Raw genomic sequence first — 26,502 nt, 5'->3', positions numbered from 1 at the left:
ACCAGTGACCAGCAAAGCTAAATTTATCCTCAAGTTTTCAGTTATGCTACACATGCTTATATTGTTCAAAGACCACATGCAGACTCAAAAATAATTGCGCTCAGTTGCTTCAGTCGTGTCCAACTCTTAGATCCCATGGACTGTAGCCCACCAGGTTCCTCTGCCCATGGGATTCTCCAGGCAAGAATACTGAAGTGGGTTGCCATTTCCTCCTCCAGGGGATCTTCCCAACCCAGGGATCAAACCTGAGTCTCTTACGTCTCCTGCATTGGCAGGCAGGTTCTTTACCACTAGTTGTCTTTTAGCAAGCATCCAGGGCTAGTAAAAATTAGACCACAACAAAGCCATTACACACAGCAGTTGCATAGGGAAACTTCCTCATCATCCTGCCCACTAGCAGAAAACAAATCTCTCCAAACATTAAGACTCAGTGTTTCCCATAAAACTATGACGTGACTGTTTTGTGCTATGATTACATAAAGTAAGATATTCCTCCTCAGCAAACAAGCAAAACAGAAGTCTGCATGTAAATTGACAAGTGGTTAACATAAAAAAAAATTTCTCAAAAGCTGCTGATAAAAGTGAGTGGTCGTTGATCACATTAACTGAATGTGAAATTTATTTTTACTTTCCGAAAGTAACTGTTCACAAGCTATGTCATAGAGAGATATATTACATTTCTTTTTGATAAGGAATCAAGGACAATGGAAATCAAGTCAGTTTTGGGGACATTACCCAAGAAAGCAAGTTAATTGTGGCTTTACCAGCGTTCAAGATGAACCAGACTCAACATTCAAAGTTCAACTACTAGAAAAACTAGATGTTTTCAGAAACAGTCCCAAAGTGACAATCTAAAGGAAAATTATAAAATCTACTCCTTTGTTAAATAGAACATTTATCCAAACTGATCTAGGTCCTAGGGATTCTAGGTGATTCCTAGGTATGATATTAACAAGTACTCAAAATAGTCAACGTGACAATGTGTTCTCCCCACAGCCAAAAATGCGGATCTGAGGTCTGCAAACTGTAGCAAGTTGAGCCTTTTTTTTTTATTCTGCTTCATATTTACAGAAAAGTGACACTATAGAAAATTCCTGACCATTTACACGGGGTAGGTACTTTCTCCATTATCACCAGGTGCTATTTGGGGAGAGATAGAAGAAAAAAATCTTTTCCATTCATACTTTTAAAAAAAATCTGTTTTTATGTGTTTCCTGATTGTACACAGAGCATTGTGTTCACCTCTCAATGGGTTAACGTATACCCATTGAATGTATGTTACCATGCATTAAGAGAACATAAGAAAACCATGAAAACCCAGATTACATAGAAATGTAAGGTTCCAGATGGCAAAACTTAAGGTATTACAAAGTGGTAAAATGTTTAACTACCTGGCAAATGGTTAAGATCCTTATGAAAGAAAGTGAAAGTGTTAGTCGCTCAGTCATGTTCAACTGTTTGGGACCCCATGGAGCCCACCAGGCTCCACTATTCATGGGATTCTCCAGACAAGAATACTGGAGTGGGTTACCATACCCCTCTTCTCCAGGGGATCTTCCTGACCAAGGGATTGAAGCCGGGTCCCCTACATTGCAGGCAGATTCTTTACCATCTGAGCCACAGGAAGATTAAGAACACTTCATTCAAAAACTGACATTCAAACATTACAGATGAGAATGAATATTCCATTCATGAAACACTAATAAGCAAATTTAGAGTGTGAAACTTATCACTACACAGATGAACCCATGTCACTTAGGGTAGAATGGCTGTCCTGAGTGTACGCTTTACACTCTGATCAACTTCCTGTGTGATCTTGTAAATTTACTTTACCTCATGGGTGGCAACAGGTAGATTTAACTCCACCACTCGTAAGGGAGGGCACTGCTGCACGTTGGTGAGCAGTGTGGTTGTCAGCCATCCATCCTAAGTATGCAGGCCTTCTCCCTTCCCGACCCCCAACACAGCCTCAGTTTTGTCCTAAGTTTCACTGCAGCATTGTTTAGACTATGATAAAGCCCACCCATACTGGAACTGGTTAAAATATTTTTAAGTATGTATGTTTTTATAATGGGACTCAGTATTACTAGCAGTGAAGTGGTTTACACCTGACCAAGAACTTCCCTGGTGGTCCAGAGGTCAGTAAGACTCTGTGCTTCCAATGTAGGGGGTGTAGGTTCAATAGCTGGTCAGGGAACTAGCTCCCACATGCCACATGGCCAGTCCAAAAAAGTATATGGAACACCTGACCGTTTTTTCCAAATCCTATGATAAACAGAGCTTTAAAAAACATACACCAGGTTCAGGAGAGAAAGGCTGGAAGAATAACCACACGAGTGTGTTTTTCTGGGTGGCAGGTAAGTTACATTTGACTCTATAAAACTTGTAATCAATATATGCTACTTTTTTATCGGGGCAGGGATCATTCTCATTTACAAAACAATAGCATGTATAGGAAACAGCAAAGACGTTGGATTTTCACAGTTTATATTTATATCATGTTGCCCCAATCCCATTTTTAAATTAGTGACAAAACTGTTTAGAAATGACACCGTAAGATGAACTTTATTTTAAAGCTCATAAGAGGCTTCACAATATCAGTTACAAACAGAATCAATGTTTCTTCCATGGTACACCTTCACATGACAATGCACTGTATAACGAGATATATTTTAAAGATTTTGTTCTGCATGCTGCTAACACATTTCACTAGCTTTTGCTTTTAGTCAATGGATTTTTAATATAATTAATACCAAAGCAAAAGTCATATTCTATTGGACAGAATTAATTTTAGAAAGCCCTTATGAAATCAGACTTAGTCATGTTTATAAACATCCACACCCACACACATGCTGCAATGGAGAGCAAAATGCAAGAAAACTACCTTGGCAGGAACAAATGCTTAGAGTTTAATCACAGCCCTCTTGAACAAGCAGTACACTTTATTTTCTCCAAAGACAAAAGTCAATTTCATCCTCAGTGATGCAAATGGTAATACTGCACAGAAGCTTAGTATGAATTCACAATTCCACAGGAATCTGAAAGTTACCAAGGCAATTTTCCCTTTTAGGATCATAAAGACTACAGACTTAAGCTTCTTCTTTTTCCATATAATACACAAAATTTCTAAACATCCTTAAAAAAGAAAATATAAATAGTCTCAGTATGTCATGTAGAATCACATACTATGGCAAAAATATTTTATTAATTGAAGGACGAAATCAGTTTCATGTCATCTAGTCCAAGTCCATATTAATGGAACTCTTCTCGTTAGGGTAACATTCTCCATTCTGGTGTGGAGGTTCAGCACTGAAATTGTTTTTGCCGTCTAAGTCCTCTTCCTTTTTATCAGTACTCGGGCCATTTGGAGTTCTTTCCAGTTTGGGAGATTCGATTTTTGGTTTGGGTTGTGTTACGACAGGCTCACAAGTGTTATTCAACTCCTAAGAAAGGAAAACAAAACTAATAATCAGACCAACTCCAATATGTTTTCAATTACTTTCCTACATACTTAAACCAGTATTTTTCAACCAACTCCAATCATACATAACTCAAAGAATTCTACTTGCTCAATACATTTGCCGAAAAGTATAGCTTGAAGCCTGATCTAGATATGTAAATATTCTTCTACAATGTGTCAGGGACTTGCTAACTATTCAGTTTATTATTAACCCATTTATTCCTCATAGCAATTATTAAAAGGTATCATCTCCTAACCTTAGGAAGAGAAAAAGTAGTGAGCAAAGAGGTGGAATTCAAGCTTATATAGCCCATGACCTCAAAGGCTCATGTTAACCTTCTCTGTATTTGAGTGTTCTTCCAGACAGAGCACCTTCCTTGGCTTTCTTACCAACTTCCTTCAGGCCTCATGAACTCAGCAGGACGTTCCCTGATAAAATACCGACCTGGGACTCTCCCCATCGCCAAGTTTCCTAGTCCCTTTGACTACTGTTCCCCGTGGCATTTAACACAGTCTGACACCCCCCCACACTGGTTTCCTGTCGCGTCTTTACCGTGGCGGCCACTGGCAGGTGACCTCCCCAGGAGCAGGGGCTTCCCTTGTACATCGAACGCTTAACTCCCAGAACAATAGCTGCGCACACGGTAGAAGCGCAACAAATCTATTTATTGAACTAAATAAATAAATGAAGAAACAGAAATTGGATGAAACTTACAAGGCCTTCCCACACTTTGTAATATCAATAATGAACTATTAATAAGAAATCTGGTCTTGGGATGAGGTAAAAAGATTTAAGGAAAAATGGCTATTTTCAAATCATTGCAACCGGAATCCCTAAGAAACCACAGCAGTAAGCACTAGACAGTGACACTCACCTTTATTTTTGCTCTTATTTCCTGAGCACGTACAACGGGATCTTGATCAAGACTCTTTTTAGCCTGAGCATTCATGACATTATTCATCCACTCCATCACTTCATTAACAGACTTCTCAACCTTTTTCATTTCAGACTCATCAATATGGTTGTATTTCTCATCCTAAATGGAAAAACATAGCCATTCTGTAGAATCAAGTATTTAACAGTAACTAACATCTAATTGGACCCAATTTTCCATGAAGTTCAAATCTATCAATACAATCTTGTCTCACACACCCAAACCTAATTTCTGACTTAAGATCATTTGTTCACAATGAAGATTCCTTCACTTAAGCAGTAGCTTGTAAATCCAGGGTTCATGTCCTCACTGTGTACAGACTTACATTATTTCTAAAGTCAGCTGCTATCTTGGCATAGTGCTGCAGCCTCTGTCCCAGTTCTTCAAATATTTTCGGCCTTTCTTCAGCTTCTTGAAACCGAACTTTAATTGGAGTGCCGATTTTCTAAAACCGAATGTGATAAATTAGTATTCGCAGTAATTATATTTTAGAAGTCTACAGTCTGAAACATAAGTACCACCTTCCAGGGGAGAGAAGGCCTACCATTAATTCTTCCAGCTTGTCAACATATGCCTGCTTGGCCTGGTCCTCCCCTTCTTCATAGAGCCAGTTCTCAGTCTCTGTGAGCAGCCTCAGAAACTTTTGATGATCCTACATACAGAACACAAAAATCAGTATCAGTGGTTACCTTACTGTAAAAGCTTTCATGACAAAACAGTCATCCTCAGAAGTGTTCAGTATCAAGCTCATCTTATTTCCAGGATGGCAAACCTGATTACCTGGATTCTCGTCACTGAAAAACATCAAGGTGCAAAAAAAACGCCACAGCTTGCTCCAAACAGTATTTTATACAGGGGAGGGAGTTGGTCTTAGGCTAGTCTCTCTCACATAAGGATGTTTGAAAATTTGTGGTAAACTGCTCTTATGGACTTAAAATAAATTTTAGAAGTTCGATTTTGCACAATTTGTACACTAAAATGTCATCATAGAAGAGCAATTTTCTTCCTATTCTCTAAAACAATTAGGTCTTGATTAGTAACTTCCTCACTTCCACACCACTGAATACTGAAAGGAAATCTAGCCAAGTTGATAGTTCAATCACTGCACACAAAGGTCACTCCTAATCAACTCAGAAAGTATGTGGTTATACTCTAGCTTTAGGTTGAATAAAGTTATACAAATCCACTCTGGATTTCTATAACTAGCCCAATTTCTCTCCAAGGCCCATCTTCCACAGACATGCTTCTGCTCTGGGATTTATGGTCCCTGACAAACTCTGGAATGACTGGATGAACAAGTCTTACAGGATAAAGCAATGACAGAGCAACCAAGGCCCTGAGGTCTTTGAAAGCAAGGATTTTCTCCTATTTATGCTTCTACTCCCCCAATAACTATGATGGTGCAGACTATGAGTAAACGTGCTGACAGGTTCTTTCTTCAATGGTAAAGAGCAAAGTCACTAGGATAATCTAGTGTAAAACTGCACAATGCTAGTTAGCCTCTCTCTCCATGACTCCATTTATATGATTTCTATTTCAGTTGTCTGTTTTCAAAAAGCTCAAGTTACACAATCCAGTAGAGGTTTTAAATGTCAAATTTGGAATTAAGCACTTCAAAGTGAGATTATCCGAATAAAAACACAGTCCTAAACACACCTGTTCGCATGTAAACTTTTCGTACGGTCCACACAGCTTGTCCCTGAACTCGTACACATACTCCTCCACTGCGTTCTTAGCGTCGTTTCTCTCCTTTTCCAACTTATCCTGCATTATCATCTTGCCCTGTCCAGAAACAAAAGACGTTAATTCCAATCTTCTGCTAAGTGCGACTGAATTTTAACTATTTAGATTCTGGAGTTTGTAACAAAGTCCTTCATCTTCTAAATACACAGAATGAAGAGTTTTGGTTTTTTTAACATTATATAATAAATTGTAAAAGACTTCCCAGGTGGCACTGGTGGTAAAGAATCCACCTGCCAATGCAGGAGATGCAAGCGATGCAGGTTCGATCCCTGGGTCAGGATGATCCCCTGGAACAGGAAGTGGCAACCCACACCAGTATACTTGCCTGGGAAATCCCATGGACAGAGAAACCGGGCAGGTTAGAGGCCACGGGGCCACAAAGAGTCGGACACAATTGAGTGCAATAAATTATGCAACTTTCACAATTCAGATTAACATTAAGGGAACAAAAATTATCTACTGTTTTTATACAATTTTGTTTGTTTTATGTAGCTACATGGTTGTCTCCTACTGGGATTAATACTGACCAATGTGTACCGGCCACACAATTTTGCCACTACATTACTAGTGCTAGCAGTAAAGAGTCTGCCTGCCAATGTAGGAGACACAAGGGACGCAGGTTCGACCCCTTGGTCGGGAAGATCCCCTGGAGGAGTAAACGGTAACCCACTCCAGTATTCTTTCCTGGAGAATTCCATGGACAGAGGAGCCTGGCGGGCTGCAGTCCATGGGGTCGCAAAGAGTCAGACACGACTGAAGCTACTTAGCATGCACAAACAAACGTACTATTTATCAAATAGAAACAGGGATTTATCATTAAATTTCTAAACACAATGGTCCCAGCTCAGTAAAGGAAAACAAGAGTCTCAATCACTTCACCTATCCAAACTACAGAGAAGCACAATGTATTTTAACAGAAATATTTAGTGTGGCCTGAGATACCGATGGTACTGTGCTCTGTGCTAGAAGATATCAGCGCTCAATTGCTTCACAAGAACCTGGACAATCAATTTTGCACCAAGCAGAATGATCTATGGTATAAATTTCTTTAATAAAGTTGCAAAAATATTAGGAAAAAAAAACTTGCTAAAAATATTTAACTAAAAATCATTACTTTTTGGCTTCATTCTGCCCCTAAAAGTTGTATAAAACTTATGAAATGTTAAGAATTATAGCCATTTACCTAACAGGGCAAAACAAACAAATACATTCCAAAATAAAAATATTTAAGTGAAGTAATTACCTCTGTTTCAATATACATGTTCAGAAGGTCTTTCCCTAACTGCCAGACCAAGTTGGCTTCAATAGGCAACTCAACATTCACCACCTTTATTTTGGGTTTTTTAGCTTCTGGAGGTTGGTCAACTTTCTTCTCATTAGCCTTGGGAGGAGGGGTTTAAAAAAAAAGAAAAAGAAAAATTCTTAAATAGTTCTTGAATAACAGAAATATCCCTATCATACTTACTGAGGACTCAGGCAAAAGTGAAATCCCTAAAATCATAAAGCTGGAAGAATGTGTAAAATCATCTAACTCCCACCCACCCATTTTAAATCAGGGCTGCAATTACACTTATACCTGCCATACTTCCCCCTTCAAGAATTCACCAGAACATTTTTCATCTCAAATTTAATCCCTCTGGCTAAAGCTTTTCTTCACAGGTCCTTAATTTTCTAATACCTTTAAGCGATGTTTGTGACTTGAAAAAGTCAAAAATACTATTAAATTAACACTTCTTTAAATTATAGTCTATAATAGTAACCACAGATAGGACTCTGATCAGCCGCGAAGCATGTTAGGATCAACTCTATTCCTGTATTATACATTTGAGTCCCTATATTCCAGCTACAATTACCAGTACACTGATGAGTGCCTTTTAAAATTCCCTGAATTTGGACATTATATACATACATATACATGTGTATATACATCCATCTCCTTATTTCTACTATCTGCCTTTGAGTTGTACCACTTCTCATAAGCAACTCTGCAAAGTCAAAAAAAGGTTTACAGTCTTAAAACAGTAAATGGAATGATGTAGCAAACGCTACGTTTGCTGTTAACTTTTTCCAAAATACGTAAATACAGGGCTAAAGAAGTAAGTATCTCCTATGGCCTTTAATTTTCCAAGACGTTCTTAGCATTTTCATGTCTGCAGGTTCTTCTAGACACAAATGACAAAGAGCACAACTTCAGCGAACGCAGCCGTAGAACAGATGAGAAGAACCACGGGGCATCTGACATGCACGCCGACCGGCTGCGGCGGTGAGCAGACAGCCGAGGCACAGCAGGCAGGGGCTCCGGGGGACCTGGGGGAGTCGTGAAGGAGGCTAGCATCCCAGACTCCACGAAAGAACTGGGACTTGGACGAGGCTCAACGGCTTGACAATCACAAGGACGGAGACTGTTTTTCAGGCGTGTTTTCCAGGCTTCTGTTTCTGCGTTCTGAGAGATCACCTGTCTGTGAAGTGCTGAGAGCTGGGTCACCAGGAGGCGCCTATCAGTCAGCCTGCCACACCACTGTCTTCGCCCCTCCTGTGAGCATGAGAACTACCCCCACCACCCCCACAATATACTGTGCATGCTCTGGGGGTCACGAAACACAAGAAAGAAAAGTCGCACCTACACCTGGCAAAAACACAGGAGTGCAACAGATACGGGGAATCGAATGGATGAGAACCACAGGTATGGAGGTTAAGTTGGGATCAGACTAGCAGTACAACATCAAACCAGCTGCTGACAAAACCAACACATCACAAGATGGCATCCACATGGCATGGACAAGGGGCGCTCCCCAGAGGGTCTGGCACCAGTGGTCCCACCTACAGCTAGGAGCAGGAGAGCTCCCCAGGGCGTGCTCTAACGGTGTGGGGACCACCGGCAGGAGCCAGACGGTGCTCAGCACTAGGTGAAGGGAGGAACACTGAAGTTAAGGAGCCATCGCTGCCAGGCTATCCACACCCAACTTTCCAAGAGGCGGCGGCAACTTCTTTCAAAAATCAGAATCAGGACCCCCGAGGGGATCAGTCAGGGTGTGGGAGCTTAAAACCAGATGCTTTTACTAAGAGTAACATGTATTTGGACCCCAGTGGACCATTCGGTAATTCATCTAAGGGTAAAGAGTTCTATCCTCAGAATGAGAGAAAACCAAACTTCTAATGGAAGAATAATTTACATGCAACCTGCACAAAGAACGAAGTTTTGCAAAGCACAGATCTGGAATAATAATGGAAACTTATTACCAGATCATTGTAATTAATTTATATATAATTTGACAGGCAATTTGAGAGGAGAAAAAAGTTTTACTAGACTCCTATAGCCCATGTATTTAACATCAGATGACTTCGAGTGAAAACTCATCACACAGCACTGAGACGAGTCTCTTTCAGATGCTGGCATTTGCAGGCACCTCTAGCACTAGAGAAGACAACAAAAGCTATGCATTCGCCCCTGGTTGCCTGGAGTGGCAGTTATTCAAGAGAAGCTTTCAGGTCCAAAAAGTAGGATAATTAGCTGGAGTACCTCTCACTGGTTTCAGTTGAAAAACATAGAAAATTAACAGGAGGAAAAAAAATCCTATATAGAATAAGGTAACTTGGTGCTTGCTCTTGAAACTGCAGATTGAATGATATCATTAATGAGCACATGTTGCAACATTGTCTAATGGAATGAACTAGAAGAGTCACTCACTTTGTCAGCATCTGGGATTTTGTTTTCTTCTGAGGTAAGTTCAGGTGAAGGGGGAGACTGTGAGGTTTGATGACCATCAGTTTGTACCTGGGGCTGTGTTCCAGCTTCATTGTTGTCTTGCTGGATATTTTTCTGAAATGAAAGCCCAGGCACAAAGGATGTAGAAAGCAGGTGTACTTGTATAAATTGAAAAGGTTATAGGGCACCAAAGACAGTACACTCAATTTCTGAAGTCTTAACAGGTGGGGGGAAAAGATACTGGATAAAAGCATAAAAAACAAGTATTTGAAAACTTCTTAGATATTGTAAACCTGTAAGAAATTCTTTGAATGATAACAGTTAATATAATAGTTAAATAACACAAGTAGTAGGCATTTTGACTGATGTGATGACAAGAACTCTCCTTTAAGAAGCTCCTCTCTAGCACTACACAGATATTAATTCTCAAAAGCAAGTAGGTTTTCTCCAGGCCTCTCTCCCAAAAATAAGCTCCCAAAACCTAACTTCACCAGTAGTCATCACACATCTCAACGTATCTGCATGTCAGTGGACTGAGGAACTAACATAAAATAGCCAACAATCCATCATCTGGCAGCTAGCTCATCACTCCAGTTTAGAGAAACGCAAGACCCTCTGTCTCCGCGCTCTTTTCGTGACCCAACAGTCTACACCTCAAAAAAATCCCAGGAAAAGAACAAATGCTGAATGTTAGTAGATGCCTCAATCCCCAGTAGATCAGAGCTTGTTATGATCTTATCCCATCTTAGGGAAAAGCCTGAAGCATTCTAACTTTAATGACTGAAGTCTCTCATTAATTTTCTTCCAGAGCCTCAATATACTGAGGCAGACACTGAAGTACCGGAAGCAAGGTATTTCTGGTATATATACATCTAAAATGTACTAAGAGATTGGATACAAAAGGCATTAGAATAATGGTGTCTGTAACCAGATGAGAAAGCAATGGTATGTGGTGGTCATTTAGCTCTTTACACTGAAGTTTTTCCCAATGAGAACAAAGCTAAAGCTCAGATGCTCCTGTTCCTTAAATGTTCTAGGGAATGACCACAGTGCTAACAGTCTGACCACAGGGATGTCACACTTGCTCATGGGAACTAAAACACTTTAACTGCCTACCTACCCCTTCATTTAAGCTATTTCTGGTTACTGTCTAGAAGTAAACTATAAGAGCTCATCTATTTTAAAGTTTCTTAGAATTCTTTGGTTGACCATGTAAAACTAACACTTAGGCTAATAGAAGTCTCAATTAACATCATGAACAATTAACAACTTTCTAAACTCTAATCAGATACTTCACTTCCTTACTCCCACAACCCAGAAAACCATGTAAATACAAGCAAGTTATAAAATACCAAAACTGATTGTTGCCATATGATTAAAAAAAACAAAAAAACAGTTTTAATATCTGGTATATATTTCAATGAACAGTTTTTTAGTCTTTTATTTCTTAATCACCAGTCGGCATTTGACTTCTCAATATGTGACCTATGCCTTAAACAATGTAATTCCAAGAAACATTGCCCACTCTGAATCAAACTGTCACATGCTGGTTCAAACAAAGCTACAGAGAATTTAATCACAGTTCACCAAACTCCAGGCTGTACATTACCATCACCTAGAAATTGCTATTGTCATCATTAACGAAAATTCTAATTATCATGAAGAAAAACACTTTAACCTTTTCCTACCCATCTCTTCAGGCTTAGAATTAAGTCTACTATATATTCCATCTCAAAGGCTTACCTACAAACTTACCTCGGCGTCTGGGTTTTCTGGTGGCCTCTGATTCTGACAGTCCATGTCGGCTTCAAGAGAAGACACTTCATTCTCCTCGGCTGGGACCTTCTCCACCATAGAAGCTGTAGAGATGGTGAAAATGCCATGGGTATTGACTCGCACTTTGACTTTCACTCGAGATTTTTCTCCATCCTTCTGTGCCGAAACATTCTGAACAATGAAGCGGCCTACAGCAAAAAGAAATCGACAATTTCAGAACCAAATCTATCATGCAGACAAAGGCTAAGAAAAGACTGCGATTCCAAAATTCCATTTTCTCTACCAACTGAGTTAGACTTAAGTCCTTTAGTGTATACCAGAAACATAACCTTTTCAAATAGACTCATAAGTACACAGTATACTTACAATACTTGGGATTAGTCTCAAAATGCCATGAAACCTTCAAAGGCAAGGGCACTCTTGTGACTTTCTATTTAACACTTCTGACACAGACACTGTGTGAGACACAGACCAGCCATCCTCACTTCCTCCTACCCCACTTTACAGGGGAGCATACCCTCAACATGAACACCCCAAGTATACGGCTAATGATATCAAGCACTTGCCGCATTCTGATTCTGTAGGAACTTCACAGTAGGGTATACTGTTTTCTGACTGATCTAAACATTTTATGTTTCAAATAGGAGAGGTGAGGTAAAATCTGTTATCAAAGCCTAAAATTATGATGCACTACAGCAGTTCCAGACCATGACTAAGTAGAAATCAAGAGTGGTAACTATGACCCAGACTCCCTGGGCTTGAATCCTGGCCCTGTGATGGCTGTAAGTTACTTTATGCGTCTACAGTTTGAGTTCATAAGGGTTTATAGTGAGCACTTATATGGAACTAAGTGCTAGGTGTTAGTTATCACCTCTACCAATACTATTCTTGCTACAAATACCACTGAAAAAACTAAGTGTTTTGAACCTATTATGTGCAAAGTGCTACAAGGGATTTAATAGTCTTGTATTTAAAGTCCTGTTTACACAAACAAACAGAAAGTTAGATTTATTTACTAGGTCAGTGAAATAGGCTGGAACAGACCTTCATTAATTATCTAATCACTAGGTTCAGGAAGTAACTGTCATCAGATTCAGTTAAAGAAACAGCATTAACCAAAGGGTACTCAAGAAGACTCACAGGAGAGATATTTAAGATGGCTCTGTAAGTGTGTGCAGGCTTTTCAGTTTTGGTGACAAAACAAGACAGCTAATGCCAGGCTAAAGAGCTTAGATTTTATCCTCTGTTGAATGGGGACTACAATCCAGCCTGTCAAAATTTTAGCCTAGTCTATATTCAATGATTACTTAATCTATCTATCAACAAACACAAGAAAAAATTATTTTATTTTTTTAAGAAAAAATTATTTTAAAATATAAAATCTTCCCATGTCAGAAAATTTTCGGTTTTAAGGATTAAGAACGAAAACACAACTGGTCAGGTCAGACTCCTTCCGACAATTCCACTATGAAACGGTGTTGGGCAAAGGTGAGTCCTGACAAGATCTAGCAATACTAGCTTGTTTTACTTGGGAAAAGAGATACAAGAAGATGCCTGTAGGTCTCCCACAGATTTTCAGTGTTACTTTAGGCCAAAACAGATGGACAGTGTCAAACTTCTCAAAGAAAAATGTACCCCCAAAATGTACTTTTTTAAAAAAAGACTACAATACAAGGGTACCTTTCAGAGATAGTTTCAATGGCTTCCAAGCCAGGTTTTAAATTGAAGTAATGTTCTGCAAGTAACATTTCACCCAGAGGAAAGGTTAATACTAAAAGTGGGTGATAATAGTCAAGTATAGACTGTATCAGAACAGGAAAAACACTCAAGTGTTCCTACACACACACACGTCATTTCATCTCTTTAGGTCAGTTTAGTCATCAATAAAAGAAGAGACTTCCCCATCTTCATTACTCCAAATTGAAACCGCCCTCACATTTTCAATTATGTTCCATTTCACGTGTTCATTGCATTCTACTCAACACTGCTAAAAGCAGAGTGTTTAAGTTGGTACACTAAAACTTCAAAAGAATAAATACAACTGATTGCTTACCTATTTTTGCTTCCGGATATGGAACTCCTTGAGGATCAGAATAGAAAGCTTCCAGCTCAAAAGGCCCACTTCTTAAGAACGTGAGAACTTTGGAGAAAGGAGCAGCATGGTTTCTACTGAACACTTCATGGACACTAAAAGGAAACCAAAGGTACTCAGTACTTCAAGGGTTCAAGCTCACTGTGTGACACAAACAGAACACAATCTAAAAGCTTTATCAACCCCATCTCACCATGTATAACCCAAAATGAGAGAAATATTTTGGTAAGTTTGATTGCTAAAAGATCTCAGTTAATCAAACACTCTACCATGAATGTCATAGGTTCATTTTTTTTTTAAATATTAAAACCAAGTATCTGAACGTTATTTTCTCCTACATACCCTTCAGCATCTTCTGAATCGTGGCTCCAGACCAGAGATATTGGGAAAGGAACTGCATCAGTGACAGAAAATTCTCGAACTTTAAATGCTGGGGAAAGGATTGCACACTTAAAAAAGAAAAAGAAAAAAAGATTATCATAAGCACAGGAAAAATTTCACTCAGCTTCTAACATAAAGATCAATTTAAATAGGACGGGTAGGTTCAAATTCAAAACTGCTTACAGTGTATATATATGTCTTATGCATAAAGTATTTATCATCTAAACACTAGATATAGATAAATAATAGTGGCATTCACTAGATAAAAAGATAACACAACAAATCTTCCAATACTGGAAGATCCTTGTGTCCCCACAACCTTATCGATTTATTGAAAAGTAACTCCCTGGTGGTGTCTAACTGGGCACAGAACCCTGCCAGGATGAGATAAAGCAGAAGTGGTTTGAGGAATGACTCCCAGAGAAGATGCGAAGACAGTACCTGCAGTGCACACCCCCTGGCCACCGCTTCATCTGCATTGAGCGTCGTGCTAACATCTTTTCCAAAGAATTTGGCGATTTTTTCTTTCACGGCTGGAATTCGTGTAGTGCCTCCAACTATCTCCACAGCACTCACATCCTCTACTTTGAGCTGAGTCTGTTCCATCAGCGAGTAAAGGGGGGCTTCTATCTTCTGCAGCAAGTCAGCACAGAGCTCTTCAAATTGTGCCCTTGGCAGTTAAGAGGAAAACGTTAAGAAAATTGATCTTAAGGCCAACATTCTGCCCTACTTTTTAAATAATTCTTAACAACCCAACAAACTTTTTTCTTCTCAGACACCCTGAATTCCACATGGGCCAGGTTTAGCCATACCATAATTCATAACTTTTTTCCCTAAAAATATACAAAATCCAGATGCAGAAGGGAGAATGAAAAGAAAATTAATAATTACAGAAGAAATCACTTTTATGTTAGGATTTCCATTTTTAGTCCTTAATATTTTAAGTGATCCCATTTTCATCACTTTGAATATTTCCATTCAGTTCAATGTATTTCTGTGAAATATTTTATGAAAACATTTTTCAATCACTGGCCCAGAAATAATACTAGAAAGACTTCACTATGAGGACACTTAGCACAGATCCTGTTAAAAACCCTCTTTGCAGCAGCAATTCTAGTTCTAATGATGCTGACAGCATTTCAGGTAGTGCAATCTTGAAATGTGGGCCAAGACTCAGAAGACCACAGTTAGAACTGACACCCAGACTACAGTTTCAGCAAGAAGTTCCTTCTATTTAATCTGTCAGAATCTGAGACACACCTGTTCATCTTTCCTGAAACATCTTTGTCATTCATGAAGCACTCGATGTTCAGTGGTAGGTCTGTGCTGTTAGAGCTCATCAGCTTTTTCAATTTTTCACACTCCTGATATAGACGAAGAAGTGCTCGAATTTTGGATTTTGCATCCAACTTGTACTTAGTTTTAAATTCTGTACAAAAGTGTTCCACCAACTTTGCATCAAAGTTTTTTCCTCCTAAGAAGGGATCAAAAGCTGTTCCCAGTACCTAATTTAGTTAAAACAACAAATAATCTGGTTATTTTCAATCATATTTGTAACCAGAATCTTAAATGTTGCTAACTCAAACAAATAGGCTCAAAATTTCTATTTAAACTACAACATGAAACCCAGCTCAATTAGGATGTATATCACTATAAAATTCAAATGAAATACTACATCTCTATGATATTTTTAATTTTAATGATTACATAGAAGATAATCTTAGAAAGTTTTTCTTTCCTAAACAAGAACAACTAAGAGTATGGTAAAACAACTGCATTGTCTTTATGGGGATCAACCTTAGGAACAACTCTCTTTTAATAGATTTATCCCAAACTCTTCATTACCCAAGAAGCTCAGTAGCTTAAAGTAACAACAATTGCCACATATTAATATCTGGGTCACTTAGTTCCAATTTATGACCTTACCTTCAATTTTCCCTTGTTAAAGGCACAGGCAGAGACTTGAAAAGCTGAATGCCCCATATCAACAAAAACCACTATTCGAGGCTTCTCATCCAGACTTGGGAGATCCTGCTTATAAATTCCATAATTCAAAGCAACTAAAAGGAAATTAGTATGTTTCAATACTTCGGTTCACATTCTTTCAGTAATTTCATAGTTACCGATATAATTACACATGCAGAGAATCTCACTATACTTTGACCAATTAAAGGTGAACACATTTCTTTTATATCTGGCTTCATACTTCATCCCTTTCTGATTTTACAACAATGCTCCATCACTTATAAATATATGAAGAGATGTAACAGAGAAGACATATGTAATGCAAAAACAATGGCATGTACACCACACAGAACCACACACAGACAATATCAGACTCGTTACACAGTACTTACATTTGAACCACAACCTGCTAGGAGACTGCTTATCCAAAAAAATTTAAGAATTTAATATATAACTAGAGCAACTACAGTTCCTACCAACTGGATTCAAGGCAAATAACTGATCTATCTTAAATAGTCTATGGTTTGCTTTTTCTGAATTTTGAAACCACTGTGTATACTCAAGAACACACCGTTAGCAATACTTTAAGAATCCTTAAAATATCTATGAATATGCTAAACAAAGTCTTATTTGCTTTGCTTGAATACACTAGGGTGTAACTGACTTTGAGTCCATCCTTAATCACAAAAACTGACACAAGCCCTACTGAGTACTTTGCTCCCCATCGACTCATTCCTAGCAAAGTGCCTAGCAAATGGCACAGCTTAAATCAACATCTGACATAAGAGGAATGACTGACTCCAAACTACCAACAATTGGGAAACGTATAAGGGGGAAAAAAAATTTTCCGGTAAATCAAGGCGAGGTAGTTCTAAAACCCCATAATAAGGTTGTGGGAAAACTTGTTTCTCAACTATAAAAACAATGTAAGGAAATAAAAAAACTAAACCCAACACAACTAATTCAAAAGATTAAAAAATATACACAAGGGTTTCCTAATGAAAATAGATTCATCCATTTGACAAAGTTGCAACTTCTCACTAAAACAAGCATCTGCAAGACTAGAACTTTTGCTTTCAAATCTAAGTTTTTTAATAGGTGGTATTTCTACATGGAAGTGTTTGATAAGAGGACCACGTGTGTCTTAACTTTAGTTTCAACAGTATGTTAACTTTTATACAAAAAGTTTTTTTCTTACCAGCTGTCATGTCATTCATGAGTCTTAAGCAGTTTAAGCCAACAATCTGGGCAGCATCTAAGACAGATCGCCTCTCAGCATCTGTGAAGAAAGAAGGGACCTGCAAACAAGAAGGGAAAAAATGTTAACTGACCTAGAAAACCAAAATAAACACAAACCACTCACAACCACCAGTGATCAATTCACAACAGTCCAGCCAAACAGGTGCCTAGCCATGTCATGAAATAGAAGAAGGACTTCAGATTAAGTTTCTGGCAAGTTCTTTATTTAACTTTAAAAAACAGTAACTACTTTTGAGAAGATTGCCCTAAAATTTTAAGTATCAGGTTTATTATAACTAAATTTTAACCTGAAATAAAAACTAATCAAGATATTCATAAGATATATTACCAGTTCTTTAAATCTAACAAAGTTTTACATTTAAGTGGTAAATGTACATTCTAAAGTGGTCTTATTTCTACTGACATTTGAAAATTATTCTGCTAAGTTCATCATTAAATGTAATTACACTATAGAGACTATAGGAATTTAAAGATAATACGAAGTTAATCTAGTCACTGCCCTTTGGTTTGCTATTCTTTGGGTTTAAGCATTAATAGATGGTGTACCTTATAATTCAGCAGACCTGTTAAGATTACAAAACGAAACTTTGTCAAAGCCTGTTGATTTTTCTAACTGGAAGAACAAAAAACAGCTTGTGGGATAGTTTCTAAGGGTGCTGTCTTCTACCCAGATGAACTCTTTTGATCACTTTCTAGGACACCATTTTAACTAGCACATTTTTCCAGAAAAGCATCTAATAATACATCCATATAATCACTTAGCTGGAAAGTACCTAAGAGAAAAGTTGGTACAGGAGCTTCCACATTTCATCCCTAAGTATCTATAAATGCTTCAAAAGGAGCGCCAAGGGCACAGGTGGGTCTCTGCTCATCTTTCCAATCAGAACCCTTCTTTCCGCAGTTTTCCATATGAGGTTATTTAAAGGGAAGTGGGGGAGGAGCACCGACTCAAAACTTTAACTTTGTGCTGTCACTTCAGTCATGTCCAACTCTGTGTGACACTGTGGACTGCAGCCCGCCAATCTCCTCTATCCATGGGATTCTCCAGGCAAGAATACTGGAGTGGGTTGCCATGCCCTCCTCCAGGGGATCTTCCTGATCCAAGGATTGAACCCACGTCTCTTACATATCCTGCATTAGCTGGCGGGTTCATTACCACTAGCACCACCTGGGAAGCCCCTCTTTAACAGCATTTCTCCAAAATATTCCTTTAGTAAAACATTTTCTGTCTTACAAGAGAAACTTCAGCCTTTCTGCCTCTCTTATCTCAGGATTCTCTCATATCCCAAGGTGGACCACCACAAAGGCTCCTGACAGGTCTGGGCAGGTCACCCTGCCAATAAAAGATGGCTCTTGTACACTGCAAATCCTCCTGAATAACTTAATTATCAACTGTCCATTGAAAGCAGTGAGTTTACCAATGCTAAAAACCTGGGTTCTGTGACTACTGGTGGGTTATCTTTTTATTTTTAAAGGTATTTTTTATGTGGACCATTTTTATTTATTTTTTATTTTAATAAAACATTCTATTTAACCCAACATCTCCAAAATATTTCATATTATTTATTTTATATTAACTCTTCAAAACCTGGTGTGTACTTTATGCATACAGCACATCTCGGTTTTGACTAGCTCCATTTCAAGTGCTCGGAAGCCATGTGTGGCCACTGGCTACCATATTGGGGAATATAGATTTAAGAATTCTAGTAATTTAAGGATGTAAGAACCTTAAAGTAATTTAATCTTTACCATAATAAACTTCTGATTTTCACCATATGAAAATTCTAACCCAGAGGAGTAAGTAAGTTACTGACTCAGGTCAAACGATAAGTTCTCTTTTCAGAGTACGTTACCGCATAATTTTTCCATTTATTGGACATCTTTAGTGACCATCAGGCATATCACCATTTGTGAAGTGTATTATATATTGGAAGACTTGATAAAATTTTGCTAGCAGTTCAAAAACATTTAAGGCATGAAATCTTTGCGTGATGTAGACCATTTTTATATTGAATCTGTTACAATACTGCTTCTGTTTTAGGTTTTGGCTTTCTGGCCTTTAGGCATGTAGGATCTTAGCTCACCGAACCTGCACCCCCTGCATTGGAGGGTGAAATCCCAATCACTGGACTGCCAGGAAGTCCCTAGTTAAAACTACTGCTCACCAAGAACTGGTTCTCATGTGTGGGTGAACTCTCTCGTGGACGTATACAATTGTCTCTCAATACAGTTAACTAACTTTGGAACATCCAATTTGATCAGCCAGTCTGTATTTTCAAAAAGCCCAACAGGAGATTTTGATATGTACCACCATGCAAAAAACTTTGCAACTTCTGGCTAAAGATGGGATTCAGACCTACTCTGCAATGCTGCAGAACACTGCAGTGATCCAGTCCAGCAGAATTCTGGTCTCTGGTAGTAGAACAGCTTTCACACATTTAATACTAAAAAGCAACATGAAGAAGGCAAATTAAAATAAAACACATTGCCTTGCTGAATTCTACTTACTGAAATAACACAATCTGTTACTGGCTTCTTGAGGTTGTTTTCAGCAGTTTCTTTTAACTTAGTCAACAGCATGGCTGTGATCTGCTCCACACTGAACAGATGTTCTTCATCCATGTACATCACCTGCGTTGAGGAAAGAAAATGCTGTCACTACTGCAGTCCTTAAAGCTGCTGATATTAACTTCCAAACATTATTACATATTCTCTTCCAGAAAACCTTTATTGTTTTGGCTGTTTAAAAGGAGGAAAGGGAAAAGGAAAGAGAAAAGTGGATAGGAAAGCAAAGCAGAAGGAAAAAAGAACGCTCCCTCCCCAGAGATGAAGAGGAGAAACGACGCTGGGGCGTGTTTTCCCCTATCCAAAGTACTAGACCAAGCACCATAGACAGCAGTGAAGTGCCAACCTCACTGAAGAGATGAACCACGGAGACGAATAGGATTTTGTGCAGATCATAAGACAGGAATGCCTCTGTACTTTAAAAAAGGTTTCTGCTTGTATTACACTAGAGCTCTCCAAACAACTGCAAACGAGCTACAGTGGAGCAGACTGCTTTTGATAACAAAAACACAATCTATGTTTCTTTAGACACCAGAAATTCTAAATTTTTCTAATTGCCAAGATGTTATGAGAAACACAAACTAAGTTTTATAGCAGCATATACCATCTGAGTAATTCTTCAAGGATAATTTAAACATAGACCCATAGTTTAAGAGAAACCAGATAAAAAATAAAAAACCACTTTGTCCAATTACAGAAACTGAGTTAAATACTTACTAAGAATTAAGTACTTTTCTCTGTAGATGAACTGAACAGTTTCTTAGTAAGGAATCTAACATTGTTCAATTAAATTACCTTTATTCCAACTCCACCATTTTTCATTGGAACCAGATCATAACTTAAGTTTTCCTTCTCCTTTTGAATGAAGGGGTCATTGAATGCTCGGCCATGAAACCTCTTAAAATTAGACACTGTATTGTTTGCATGAGTGATTTGCTGGGGAAAAAAAAAAAAATTAAATTCTAATTTCAACATCTATCACTAATTACAGCAATTAAAAAGCAAGTCATTTGTTCAACTCAAATCACCAGGATATAAATAACTTGCCCAAGAGCCCTGAATTTCTCCACCAATGAATACACTTTATTTTCTCTCCTTTTCCTACAGAAATGCCAGGAGGGAAGCAGTGAGAGAAATACACACACAGGCTTCCAAATCTGCAAGATGAACTCAAAGGTAATGAAACTATCAAAACTCTGAACAAGCCCCAGGAACTTTATTTCATTTCTTTACTCCCACTGAACTTGTTTTATACCTAATGAATAACTGAAATAGGGTAATTAGAAAGCCCTATAGTCCAATCACATTTTTCTAAAAAGGAGTTAACTGTTATAGTCTATTAAGTCGCCAAGTGGCCAGGATAAGTTATTGTGAGCCACAAGATGTATGGATTGCTACTTTTCGAAACAATAGCATGGAATATTAATAATCTATACCAAAAAGCAGAAAAGGTAAGGATAGGCCAGTGGGTCCATGGTGTAAGGCTGAGCACTCTGGACTCTGAAAAGGTAAGGATGATTCAAACAGTTTCCATATGAGGAAATGCTTTCAACTGCTTGTAGGTATTTTTGATGATTAGGCTCTGGATATACAAATGTCACACTTGACAGCATACTTCACTCAAAGATGTCAGCAGTGGGAACCTTATTTAAAGCACAAAAATAATTACAATAAAAGATGAAAAACTAAGACTTCTAAAGTGACTAGTTTGAAAACAGCAAAACAGTTCACCGTTTATTTCTTTCTCTGATCTACTTGATTCTGGAACTGAGATGACAGATGTCTAGTACTCTACAGGCTAGATTGAAGCCTCAGTGGATTCTCCTTGTGTAACAACAATGCAGTGGATCTCAAGTCTGGGATGGGAGTCTTCTCTACAGCCAGTCAGGGAGGCTGTTACCTCACCAGACTCTCCCTTCTGAGTAGGTCACTCTAAGTGGCCTGACCATTTCTCTTCCCCACTGTCTTTTCTTTCGTTCCTCTCTTCCAGCTAGCCATGACACAGAATTCCAGTGTTATAGAGTTTTGTTTCCTTTGTAGCAATACTATTTTTTGTATTTAAAAGAATTTTTTCAACCTTTTTAAAAAATAATTTAAATAAATAATTTAAATTAAATCTGATGTATGCTGCTGCTGCTGCTGCTAAGTTGCTTCAGTAGTGTCCGACTCTGTGCGACCCCACAGACGGCAGCCCACCAGGCTCCGCCATCCCTGGGACTCTCCAGGCAAGAACACTGGAGTGGGTTGCCATTTCCTTCTCCAATCTGATGTATAACCTTGTGTAAATTTAAGGTATACAGAATATGTTTACTTTGGTATGCTTATATATATAGGACTGCTTTCAGTCCCTTTCTTAGATTTTCATTTTTCATATTTATTTTTTCTCCCCAACCCCCAAAATTCAAGCTATAATGTAAGCCCTAAATGGGAGTCACATAGGTAAATTGTCAAATCCTCTTAATAAGTAAAATTAATTTCAATAACTTATTTAGCCCAATATATCTAGAATACTGCCATTTCAATATGTACTCATTGTAGAAAACTGGTAAGATGGTTTTCTTTTTTATTTCATTTTAAGCCTTCAAAATCACATGTATTTCATACTTTATATTTTAATCCAGATTAGGCACATCTCAAATGCTCAAGAACTGTAGTTAATGGCTACTCTATAAAACACCACAGGCCTAGACAACAAGTTCTCCTTAATTACAAAGTAACTTGAAAATGCTTTTAAACAATGTAACTTCTTAGAAATTCCTTCTATAAAAGGAATCTTTAACTCTTAAATATATCATGAGAAACTTCACATGAAAGAATTTCAAGTATCTTGTTTTAAAAAATCAAATGTCTTAGAAAATAGGATACACATTAAAAACTAAGGTTAGAAGATTAGAGTGTTAAAGTGTATCTTATTCAATAAAACAAAAGGAAGAGAAAAGGAAAATAAGGATGTAAGGGCTCCTAAGTGGAGTAGGAAATGGCAACCCACTCCAGTATTCTTGCTTGGAAAATTCCACACACACAGAAGCCTGACAGGCTACAGCTGATGAGGTTGCAAAGAGAAGGACATGACTGAGCGACTGCACACACATGCGAGGGTTCATAAGCAATACTTGCATGATCGTTCACAAACTCAAAAACAGATAGGCTTAGGTATTTCATATTCTTGTTATGTTTCTGAGATTTTACTTTTAAAACTTCTTTTAAAAATGATCAGAATCCTCTTGAACATACCTGATTTTTGGCTGCAACTCCAATTGTTCTGTTTTTTGATCCAAATGATATGACTGATCTAGAAAAGATGAAAAAAAAAACATGTTTCACAAATGTAAAGAAGCATAAATGTGGATTTTAACTGACAAGAGGAAAATTCTATTATAAATTTCCATTCTTAGGCAAGGGGGACACAATTTAGCACAATTTTGGAGTCTAAAGCTTTGGTCAGCTTCTCTATGAGGGTCCAACTTAACTGCTACTCTGAGAATCCTATCTAGGTGGCAGCCATACTCCCACTACTCCAAACCCAGCTCCCACCCCAGACTGCTCAAGGCTCAGAGGACACTTTCCAAGAGCACAAGGACCAGGGTAATTCTCCAGGTCCCAATCATTATGAAGTGGACATTAACTCTGACAATGTTTTGAACAGTTAAAACTGTAGTATTAACTTGGTCCTAGACACCATTGACAAAAACATGGTGTACCTACTTGGCAGTTACCAACTTGACAGAAATCTAAATATCACTATCCTACCTACTGCTGTTCTAATAGACCATTTGACGCTTTAGAAAATGTTTATATAACGAAAAACAAGTGGGCCTATAATTATGCTTCCGGAATTTAAAAGCACAAAAGAGGGTCCTATACAGAAGACTCTACTTGAGCAAGTCAAGTAAAAATGACGCAGAGCAAGTGCCACAACAGAACCAAGTATAAATGTTGAGCAAAATGACTGAATAATCTGTTACATTTTAAGTCAGCTTTTAAGAGATCAAGTGACCTGTAACTGTGAAATAGCCTGAGAGCACTGGGAACAGACTGTCAGCACAGAGCAGGCACAACCACAAGTCTTGTCAGAAGGATGGAAGTGAATTAGGTTTCAGATCAGAAAGAAGAAAAGAAGTAACAGCGCTATATGAGCAAAATGGGAACACACTGAGAGCACTAAATACCAAGCCAAATCAAATCCAAATTAGCTATAATAGAGGCATCTCAGACCTAAATTATCTGAGCAGGTGCTAAATAGCCTCGGAAAAGCCAGAGAACTGTTGGAGCAAAGGCTGGACCTTTAAAATACCTTCCGGAAACAGTCACTCCCAACTCAAAGTAAACATATAGTTGCCAGACAAATTTACTCATTTTCCAAGGGGAGAATAAAATTAATTACACCAAACGAATTGATAGTAGCCAACGCAGTTGAGTCAAACATCTGTTATATAAAATATTAAACTCCAATACTGCCCTCCGCTTGTATTTTTTGAGAGACACACCTGTCATCTTTAGTTTCACAGTGATCTCTATAACCACAAATACTATTTTTTCCTACAATAGCTTTTCTTCCTTTTATTGGCCTAAAGAGAACAAAGATATAAACTGTACCTACGCATGAAAACCTGAGATTCTTTTTCCTTACTATACTCCAATTAGAGACGTTGGCACAGCTAAAGAAAAGACTGTAGATTTATAAAAAGGTTGATGTATGAGATGCTTAGGGACTAAGTCATCCCAATGGTACTGACACTGTCTCTGGGTATTTTCTCATTTCCATTCACTTTTATAAATGTTCATCTGCACTCAAATATTGATAGAAACCCAGTCATTTCACCTCTGGGCTCAATGCTTCACTCCTTTTACACTATATTCACAAATTTAGACCCTCTCCAAAAAAAGTTGCTTTTTAAAACGTTACCCTTTGCCCACCCATGCCGCTGTAGAATATACCGTTTAATTCAGTGACAACATCCAGTTCTAGTGTACAAGTGTGCAATTTTTATTTTTTCTTCTTATTTAAGCTGTGCAAAATTAAAAAAAAAAAAAAAAAACTGAAACACGATTCCTCTATAATAGCTTTCATAAAACGAGCAAAAAGGCCCTTTACATCTTTCACGAATGATCCAAGCGTGAGTAAGAAGACACACTCATCTATCGTAACAGTGAGTCTGTGGTCGCTAACAACAATCCACTGGCTCACAGCACAAGCAGCAGCATACAGGCTCTGGAAGCTTCCAGCTCATTTCGAGATTCACAATGCGGAAGAAAAGGCTCGGCAGCCCCAGCTCTGCGGTGCGCAAAGACAGGCTCGGAAAGAGAGGGACGACCTGGGGGCGGCTCAGCCAGCTCCGAGAAGCCGGGTGGGGAAACGGGGGCGGCCGCGAAGGAGCTGGCAGAGGCTTCTCGCCAAGAAAAGGGAGCCAAGTCTCCGGCTTGGCCCCCGATCGACTCCCAGGAGGAAGCCCGCCCGAAGTGACCACCCCGGGGACTCTCGGGCTTCCCTTGGCCCCCGCGAATCCCAGAGACACCCCCTCTCCGATATGCGGCTGCAGGCGCCCTCCCCTACCCGGCGGCCAGGCAGTCCGCATCCTGATCCCCACGGAGGAGGGCACCGCTCCCCACACCGCGCTCCGTTCGCCCTCGGCGTTCCGCGGCCAGCCGCAAGCCTGGGTTCCCCGGGATCCCCAGCCCCCGCCGGCTTCTCCCCCATCCCCAGCAGACTCCCACTTACGGGGTGCACCGGTCGCTGAACTCGTTGGCGATGGTCTCGATGCCCCCGGCCCGGGCCACCGCGATGTAGCAGCTCTGCGAGCCCACGTCCAGCCCCACTACCGACATGGCCGGCTCTCGGTCCGCCTCCGCTTCGGCTCGGTATGAGTCTGGGTCTGCGTCCTCCTGACGGCCGCTTCCTGCCCCGGCCGCGCTCGACTCCCGTGGGGTCCGCTCCTGTCACGCGGGCGGACGGACGGACACACGGACAGTCTGCCGGTCTGGCGCCTCCGACTTCCCGGGGACAGTGGTGGTTCGCAGAGCAGTAGCCACGGAAGAAGGCGGTGCTCGGTGTCCGCGAGTCGCTCCGGAGCTCGGGCTGCCGGCCTGGATCTTCCGCCGCTCGCTCACCGGCGCGCTGCTGAACTACCGACCCAGAAGGGGAGGTCCCAGAGCCTCAGCCTTATGTATCGCACTGATCGGAACTTTCCAGAATCTGCGGCATTTACTCACCGGCGCCTCCACCGGCCCCTCCACGTGCTACTTCCGCTTCCTTCTTCTCGAGCCTTCTCGAAAGATTCTACCCAATGAGTGGTTGGTCCCTCTGGGGACGGCCGCCGTTGCCATGGCAGCCAGAAAGCCACTCCTGTGCTATTGGCTCAAGCTGGCCAGGCTGACCCGCCTACGCCCCCGCCCGCCCTAGCGAGAGGCTCTTTGCCGTGCTAATAAAACCGGCAACGAAGAATGACTCGAAAAAATCGTAACCTTCATAATGTACTAGTAGGCGATGGTGTCTGACGCTTAGATTGGGAGAGGAGGCTCAGCTGGCAGAGACACACCCCCAAATTCTGCGGAGACCCGAGACCCCGGTACTCTGGAGAGGCGGGCCAGCTGTCAGAGAGCATGTCGGGAATCGTAGTCC

The 26,502-nt window shown here is 39.6% G+C and overlaps 1 protein-coding gene across 2 annotated transcripts; it reads right to left on the bottom strand.

The window, feature by feature from the left end:
- Nucleotides 1-2,538: 2,538 nt before the first annotated feature.
- HSPH1 (heat shock protein family H (Hsp110) member 1) lies at nucleotides 2,539-26,101 on the bottom strand. 2 transcript variants are annotated; one of them, XM_065901633.1, is made up of 18 exons: nucleotides 25,603-26,101; nucleotides 23,118-23,175; nucleotides 20,679-20,819; nucleotides 19,827-19,949; nucleotides 17,257-17,356; nucleotides 16,020-16,153; nucleotides 15,354-15,598; nucleotides 14,535-14,763; nucleotides 14,055-14,161; nucleotides 13,674-13,807; nucleotides 11,600-11,808; nucleotides 9,827-9,958; nucleotides 7,382-7,519; nucleotides 6,052-6,177; nucleotides 4,940-5,047; nucleotides 4,721-4,840; nucleotides 4,336-4,497; nucleotides 2,539-3,443 (listed from the first exon to the last, which is right to left on the bottom strand). In XM_065901633.1, the coding sequence occupies exons 1-18, from the start codon at nucleotides 25,707-25,709 to the stop codon at nucleotides 3,237-3,239; spliced, it is 2,580 nt and encodes an 859-aa protein (XP_065757705.1). In that variant the 5' UTR covers nucleotides 25,710-26,101; the 3' UTR covers nucleotides 2,539-3,236. The 2 variants fall into 2 exon arrangements, with proteins under 2 accessions (XP_065757705.1, XP_065757706.1); XM_065901634.1 differs by lacking the exon at nucleotides 9,827-9,958 and having other exon boundaries at nucleotides 25,603-26,100.
- Between the last annotated feature and the right edge of the window lie 401 nt (nucleotides 26,102-26,502).

Source organism: Muntiacus reevesi, chromosome 11, assembly GCF_963930625.1.
Source record: "Muntiacus reevesi chromosome 11, mMunRee1.1, whole genome shotgun sequence".
NCBI classification, from domain to species: Eukaryota; Metazoa; Chordata; class Mammalia; order Artiodactyla; family Cervidae; genus Muntiacus; species Muntiacus reevesi.
Note: the sequence above shows the minus strand (reverse complement) of the source record. Positions and strands in the feature narration are given on the sequence as shown.

Coding starts and splice junctions, on each gene's coding strand:
- HSPH1 (XM_065901633.1), bottom strand. CDS start 25,709: ATGTCGGTAGTGGGGCTGGACGTGGGCTCGCAGAGCTGCTACATCGCG. Junction 20,820..23,117: donor GAGTTGCAGCCAAAAATCAG/GTATGTTCAAGA, acceptor TTTTTTCCCCAG/CAAATCACTCATGCAAACAA. Junction 13,808..14,054: donor GATTCAGAAGATGCTGAAGG/GTATGTAGGAGA, acceptor GTTTCCTTTTAG/TGTCCATGAAGTGTTCAGTA.